We start from the raw sequence: 8,672 nt of genomic DNA, 5'->3' as shown, positions 1-8,672 counted from the left end.
TTAATGTCGGTTACCAGGTGTTCACCATATGAATGATTTTTATCTCTATGTATGGGATGTGTATTGAAATATGAAATCTTGTGGTCTATTATTATGATTTGATATATGTAGGTTAAACCTATAACTCACCAACATTTTTGTTGACGTTTTAAGCATGTTTATTCTCAGGTGATTATTAAGAGCTTCCGCTGTCGCATACTTAAATAAGGACGAGATTTGGAGTCCATGCTTGTATGATATTGTGTAAAAACTGCATTCAAGAAACTTATTTTGTTGTAACATATTTGTATTGTAAACCATTATGTAATGGTCGTGTGTAAACAGGATATTTTAGATTATCATTATTTGATAATCTACGTAAAGCTTTTTAAACCTTTATTGATGAAATAAAGGTTATGGTTTGTTTTAAAATGAATGCAGTCTTTGAAAAACGTCTCATATAGAGGTCAAAACCTCGCAACGAAATCAATTAATATGGAACGTTTTTAATCAATAAGAACGGGACATTTCACCAAACTCGTGAGTTGGCCCGCTCACTTAACTAACCGAATCCATCGTACACTTCCCGACTCACAAAGAACCTAATGTGAAAACAAGCACATCACTCGAGACTACTATATCCTAGGAACCAATAAAAGATTCCTAATTCGTCCCTTTCTACCCAAACCATGCCACGTTTCCTCCGTTCGGTACTTGTCATGTCATGCTTAGGGTTAAGATACACTTTCGTAATAATGGTGATTGGTCATTATTACAAATGCTTACCTTACCATTTCCAGATGGTCACGCAAAGTACTTTACCCGGACTGACGCAACATTCACACAAAATAACACGCGATAACTCCTAGTACTCGAATGACCAAAGTCCTTACCGTGAACTTGATCACTCAAAACCGCTAAACATATGAATCTCTCCAATAGATTCATCCCTAGGATACCGTACAAAAGATACCTGTATATACACACATATATACAATATAATAATAAATGTACACAAGTATACCACAACCACAAGTCAACCTACATCCTAGGTGACTATCGCTAAAACAATGTCCAAGTTCGCCTACTTACATTAGGCACTAGCTATCTAAGGCACTAATTTACACACGAAATAAGGTCCCACATAATCACAGTTTGGACAAAAACAAGTCCTAGTTAGTCACCTACTCTAAGGCACTAACAAATCTCAATTCAACTCGTATTCCTACAAGTCCCGCAAATAACGCACAACCGGCAATGAGTCTAAGACTAGGCACCTATTTCAAGGCCACCTAATTCCCTTAGACTACGCTCTGATACCACTTGTAATGACTCAACCCGTTATCCCACCGAATACGCAGCAAAATATTTTTTTTAATAAACAGTGGAGTCCGCGGCGCGCAACCCCTTATGTGCGCGGCGCGCACATAGGCCTGGACAGTTCTGATCAAAATGTTCATTTTACGCAAAAAGATCTACCACTTCCCGACACTATTTGACAAAATGGCTTTCACAACATATTACAATAAGTAAAACTAACACGTTCCAATAATAAAACGAGTTTTACGACATCGGGCCCACATATGCCCAAATTACCATTAAGTATAAAAATACAAGTTCAACCCAATCTACATTTAGACGAGTTAGGACTCTATAACCCAACCCGATACCAAGAGCATAATCCCGGGGACTACCAAATCCCCAATCCGCGTCCAAAATCCAATAGCTACCCCGTTGAGCCCAAGCGCTCCTACACATCTAGTCTAACGACTAGCTAGCCTCATAACACGATACCTGTAAAAAGGTAAACAACGAGAGGGGTAAGCCTAGGCTTAGTGAATGCAATAATTATACATATACATATATAATATACCTACTTGCAAACACTTACGCAAATATCTAATACACGCTAGCAGTATACATAGCATACCACAAGCTAGCACAACGATAGCATATATATAACCCGAATAATATAATATGCTACACTACAACATGTAACCATGGTTAACCAATAATACAAGGGAATGGTACTTCGAATTTCCCACCGGTGTTAATAACAACCGTTAGTGTACAACGAAATATATCACTAACCCCTAGACGATACGGACAACGAAATATCGGTTCAAAACAATCGTTAGTGTACAACGAAATATATCACTAACTCTTGGTCGGTTTGGACAACAAAATATCCATCGTTAGTGTACAACGAAATATATCACTAACTCTTGGTGGTATAGACAACATATACCCCGGCCCCTTCCCCGCCCTACAAATAGATACATTGTATACATACATGTATAATCATTCCACTCACCTCAAAATGCCCGCACAAGTCATATATGTAAATCGCCTCCAAACGGAACCGAGCAAACCTTTTACCTATATATGCATATAGATATACAAACAATCAACATATATTCTCTACAAGAGAATTCGACTCCAACACCCTTAACCAAGGGTTTATACCTACCTCCACAAACCGCCCATTTAGACATCTAAAGTGGACTTCACCAATTACCACTACGGGTAGTAATTCCGACCCATTCAAACAAGTACAATTTAACCAAAATTATACTTGACACCATTTAACCCAAAATCACTATCCATGATTTCTTTCATTCAAACACGTCATTTAACACTTAACAAAAGTGTTTAAAATCTATTAGATCCAATTTAGTGTCATTAACAAATTCGACCCAATCAAAGTTAACCCATTTTGACATAAGTCCCCAAAACGCCCAAAATTACTAACGGCTAGTGATTATATTTCCAAAACATCATTTAACACTTGAATCAAACACTTATATACCCGATCCTTCAATTCTTGACTCAAAATTTAATTTGACAACAAACCAAGTCAACACCCATTCCGACTAGTAACTTGTTCTTTAAGAACATCAAAACACTAACACATTATAATCTAGTGATTTAACACCCAAACCATGAACAAATTTGTCCTCAAACCCTAAACCCACAATAATCGGGTTTACTTACACAAAACATATAGCAAAACCCCCAAATTCATGAGAAATGAGGTTTAGAACCCTAACAAGTTCAAACCCTAACAAGAACAAGGAGCTTAACAATTAAATCTGGAGTTAGAGCTTACCAAAACTATCAAAACGTGGCCAAGAATGAGATGAACAACTTTAACACTCGAGCTTTTGATCGATTCAAGCTTCTTCTTCTCCAAAACCCCAAATCTCCCTCTAGAACTCTCTCTCTCTCTAAGATTGATGAGAGTGTTTGTGGATGTGAAAGTGATCCAAAATTGGATCTAAAACTGCTAATATGGCCACATATCCATTCTTAAGTGAAAAGACCAAAACGCCCTTCATTTAACTCAAAAGTAGAAAAAACAGAAATCTGTCGCCAGGCAGAGTGAGCTGCGTGCACACTTAGAGTGCGCGGCGCGCACACACGTCTTCACAGATTCTGAGCTACAGGGACTGATTCTGACAAGTCCTGATTCTGATGTAAATTCTGAAAATGCATAAGTATTAGGTAGACCTTTTGTGGCGCTTTCTGGTGCACACATTTTCTGACACTTTCACGAACATTTCCTGACGCACAAAATTCAGGGTGTTACATAAGGAGTGCAAATGAGATTTTTAAAGGAGAATGCTAGATCATTTTACACACCTTGTGGTTTTCATTCACTTAATCTTACATTATGTGATATGGCTAATAGTTGTGTTAAGGAAAAGAATTTTTTTGGACAGATTCAACGTATATATACTATTTTTCATAATTCTATTAATCGGTGGGAAATTTTGAAACATAATGTTAAAGATTTGAATGTTAAGCCATTATCTCAAACTCGTTGGGAAAGTCGTGTTGAGTGTCTTAAAGCTATTAAAACGCTACTTGTAGACATACGAGAAGCTTTACTTGAAGTTGGAGAAAAAGATAAAGATGCTGCAATTGCTAGTGAAGCAAATTCAATAGCTGAAAAAGAACTTGGTGAATTTGACTTTTTAGTATCAGTTGTCATTTGGTATCAAGTATTAAACGAGGTGAACATTGTGAGTAAAAAGTTACAATCGAAAGATATGAATATCGAGATTGCTATCAAAGAAATAAACAGATTGCTTGAGTACTTCAAAGGTTATAGAGAAAATGGTTTTACAAAAGCTATTGATGAAGTTAAGGAGATTGCAGTTAAAATGGACATTGACCCAGTATTTCCAGAAAAAACGTTTGATTCGTAGGAAAAAAAGATCTGATGAGAGTTCAAGTAGCCAGGACGTTTCATTTACACCTGAAGAGGCTTTTAGAGTAAATTATTTCTTATACAATGTGGATAAAGCTATTCTTTCTCTTGAAACAAGATTTGATCAATTTAAAAACTATGATAAGTTATTTGGTTTCTTATTTCCACATAACTTGAGGGAAGACAAAGATCTAAAGTTGTTTTGTAATGAATTGGAAAATAAACTCAAGTATGAAGGAAAATTGGATATCGATGGTCATGAACTTTATATGGAGTTGAAGTCATTTGACATAATAGGAGCCGGTGAATTTAAGAATCCTTCAGATATTTTGATGCATTTGAATGAGGCTCAAGAATATTTTCCAAACGCAAGGATTATATATAGAATATTATTGACTATTCCAGTTACATTGCAGTAATATAATGACACTTGATCAACGTCATTATATTGCAGTAATTCATGTTGAGTTTCTAATGGAACGTGATGATTCACAGAATATACCGTTATCATGTGTCATTTACACGACTCTGACATTCTATCTAATCTCTAAACATATTAAGAAAATATTTCTTGATGATTCGGTCTTTTTCAGGGTATTCTGGTAATTTGACAAATCAAGATAGTACCCTTTCAATTTCCATCTTAGAACAATTACTATGTTCATTCTGGAATCCATACCTACAAATTCTGGACCATTACAAGAGCTAATTAATCACAAGAAGAAGAAACGAAAGGACAAAACTCCGAAATAGAAATTGGGGTATAAAACGCAGTAAATGGGAGAGAACATTAACTGTGGATGACAATGATTACGGAACACAGATACAAGGACATCGAGGTATAAGGGATGATATAAAACCCAACAACCACCCGTAAATTATAAACCGTAGATGTCAATGCAAATAGCAACATAAAGACACGGAAAAACTAGAAACACTATAAACCCTAGGGTATAGTAGAAGTAAATAGATTCTTCCGGTGACAGGTTAAAAAGAAGAATGACAGATATAAAAGTTAAGAGGATATCAAGGATTAGGATGGGATGAAGCATATTAACAAACACTTTAATGTATGAATTGAGGAAGAAAGAATAGAAGGTGTGAGTCTTAAGAAAATGGAGAAGGCAGATTTATAGGAAAAATATCCGACAGAGCAATCGAAGCAGATTAGCGCGTTTGAGCAAAGAAGATCTGAATCTCCTTAATTATCGAAGAATCAAATCTTATTATGAATATTTCTTCTAAATTCCTTAAATTCCGGAAATCAATCTTGAATACGCTGCCGGTTAAGTCAAACCTGTATTTATTCATTTTCACTCTTTTGCGATAGCTTCACTTATACTCTTTGAATAATCAAATTGGGTTACCTATATTACCCAATGATGATAAAACTCTATGTATCCGTTTACATTCGTCATAATAACATTCTTACTGTTAGCCATGATGACCTCTATCAAATTTCGGGACGAAATTTCTTTTAACGGGTAGGTACTGTGATGACCCGGAAATTTCCAACCAAATTTAAACTTTAATCTTTATATGTATCCAACACGATAAGCAAATCTGTAATGATTGAGTCTCGAAAGTTTTGAAATTATATTCATTTAATTAAATACCCTTTGACCATGCCAAACGATTCACGAACAATTACGTGTAATATATATATATATATATATATATATATATATATATATATATATATATATATATATATATATATATATATATATATATATATATATATATATATATATATATATATATATATATATATACATGTGTGCTTATTAGATTGACACATATTATAAAACATTGAACGGATTAGTTGATATGAATATAAGCTTTGAGATCTATCTAATGAGGTTGGAAATGTTATCACGGTATTGAATGAATAATATGTTACATGAATGTATTTGTTCGATGTAAGTTTATCGACAAGATTAAAAGATAATACCAAATGATTGAATTATCAGATACATTGAATTAAGATTACGAGTCTCTGTTATGAGGTCTACTTTGAATTGAAAACTCTTACTTTTAACGGTATTCGGAATATTTGGTAAAGTAATCACGGGTAAGAACAAAAGTGTTATTATTAAGGGTTAGACAAAAGCTAGTGGAGAAATGAATTCTATAATATTAGTTTGAATTATTTTCAAACGTGCGAAAACGTTTTTCGATATAATAGAACCTGGTTATTTGATTCGATCGATATTAAAATATTTTATTTAGAAAGTTTAAGGAAAACGTTGGCGCATAAATAAATTATATCGACCTAAGTTTTAAAGTGTAAACGTTACGTGTTATAAGCTTTTCTAAACGAATTTAAAATAAACTTTTAAACTATTATTAGTTTTGGAAAATCTAATTATTGTATTATTAATAAATATAACAAACCTACATATTAGGTATATATTTTGATATCTTAATTAATCATTGAAACGTTTTGATTTACACTAATATTAATAAATAGGCTTTGATAAATAACAAGATTATGAATTATAAAAGTAAATGACCAAAACACTCAAAAGATTAAGTTACACTTTGAGTGGGTTAGTTTTTAATTAATTTAAGTCTAGTTATTAATAAAGGTACGTGTCACAAAATGTTTAATTTAAAATAAAATATTTTGACAAACAACGAGACTTTAATTTATAGAAGGAAATGACCACAACGCTCAACTTCACAAGTTATATTTTTATAAAGGTAATTTATTGTTATGTAAGTCTAATTTTTGTAAAAGGTACACGTCACGTAACATAAAAGGCTAGTTTTCTAAACGTACGAAAGTGCGCACGAAAAACTGAAAGTGGTACATGAGTCGTGGGGCACGACCATGTCATTTTTGTAAAAATTATATTTTTACCATGAGCGTAAATATAATATAATATTTAATTAATTCTAAAGATTAAATATATTATATATTAAATAATATATAAAATTATATATCATAAGAGTTAAACGTGTAATACGTTTTAGATGAAACGAAGTGTCGGTAGGAAGAATAGTGGATTCCAGCTATCTTTAAAACGAACGCAATTGTGTTTTTCATTTTCAGTTTTCATTCTCATCTATCTCTCGCACATATCCTCTCAATATATATATTATAATTATTATTATTATAAATATTAAGATTAATATTATTAATCTTATAATTAGGAGTATTATTATTATTATTAGTATTATACATAAAATACTACGACGGAGTGCTGCCCGAGTGATCTTAAATGGGTTTTTAAAACTAGATATCGTGTAGGATAGGGCTAAGGAAATTATGAGTTATGGCTATGGAGGTGATGGGTATGGTTCATGGGTATGCCCGTGAGGTCAATTTAGTGTTTGTCATCTCCGTTGCGTCTACGTAACCTTCCTACAATATTGAACCTCAATATTGATACGTGAGTACTCGCAAATTAATTTTTATACATGAATAGTGTATCCCTGACTAGTGCTCGAGAAAATAGGATTATGCATGCTTGTACATTTGATATTGCCCTTAGATAAGTTATGTTGAATCTTAAAGGTTGTTATACTAGGGATGAAATAAGGTATAAGATATGCATGTCATTGGAAAGCTAGTGAAAAATTAAGAACTTTTCCTTTTGATATCGAATAGTTTCGATGAATGGATTTAAAGATATAGTCAACTGAATTATCTATATTTTAAGTGACATTGTTAAAATTGTTTATTATTATTATGTCGTCGTTATTATCGCCGTTATTATCATTATTATTATTAATATTATAATTAATATTTTTATCGAAGCTATCAACTTATTATTATTGTTATTATTATTAAAAGTATCATTTGCATTGAAACTATCATTTTTTTTTTATTAAAATTATCATTTTGATAAATATTATTGTTGATTATAAAATATTAGTATTATTATTATTATTATTATTCAAGATTATCATTTCGAATAAAGTTACCAATCTCATATAAACATTTTTATTTATTGTTATTATCGTTAACATAAATAGAATATTTTTATCTGAAATAGTATTATTATTACAACAATGATATTATTACAAAAGATTATTATTTATTGTCAAAAATTATTATTATCATTAGTAAATATAAATATTGTTACTATTATTATTATTTTATTATTTTATTATTAAAAATAATTAAAACAACTTTATTGTCAATGTTATTTTAAATGAATACGTGATACAAAGATATTTTTATCACACGTAATATAATTACATTAATAATACATGCCACTATATTTTTATGATCTTAAGTGAACTTTATAAATCTTATTACTTGAGATATATAAAAGTATATTTTTATTATATATAAACTTTAATATAACTTTTTATTAATAAATGGTCTATATTGTTTACTTTAATAAAATTTGATATATATAAAACAACAACATTTAAATTATGTATTAAACATATATAGATTTTGGAAGTCGTGTTGAGTCAAATTGACTTTTGTTAAACTTTTGCATATCAATCTCGAGCATTAGGA

The 8,672-nt window shown here is 31.6% G+C and overlaps 1 protein-coding gene across 1 annotated transcript; it reads left to right on the top strand.

The window, feature by feature from the left end:
- Positions 1 to 3,659: 3,659 nt before the first annotated feature.
- Positions 3,660 to 4,190, top strand: LOC139849402 (uncharacterized). The gene has a single exon (XM_071839057.1). The coding sequence runs from the start codon at positions 3,660 to 3,662 to the stop codon at positions 4,188 to 4,190; it is 531 nt and encodes a 176-aa protein (XP_071695158.1).
- Positions 4,191 to 8,672: the final 4,482 nt, after the last annotated feature.

Source organism: Rutidosis leptorrhynchoides, chromosome 5, assembly GCF_046630445.1.
Source record: "Rutidosis leptorrhynchoides isolate AG116_Rl617_1_P2 chromosome 5, CSIRO_AGI_Rlap_v1, whole genome shotgun sequence".
Taxonomy (NCBI): Eukaryota; Viridiplantae; Streptophyta; class Magnoliopsida; order Asterales; family Asteraceae; genus Rutidosis; species Rutidosis leptorrhynchoides.
Note: the sequence above shows the minus strand (reverse complement) of the source record. Positions and strands in the feature narration are given on the sequence as shown.

Coding starts and splice junctions, on each gene's coding strand:
- LOC139849402 (XM_071839057.1), top strand. CDS start 3,660: ATGGCTAATAGTTGTGTTAAGGAAAAGAATTTTTTTGGACAGATTCAA.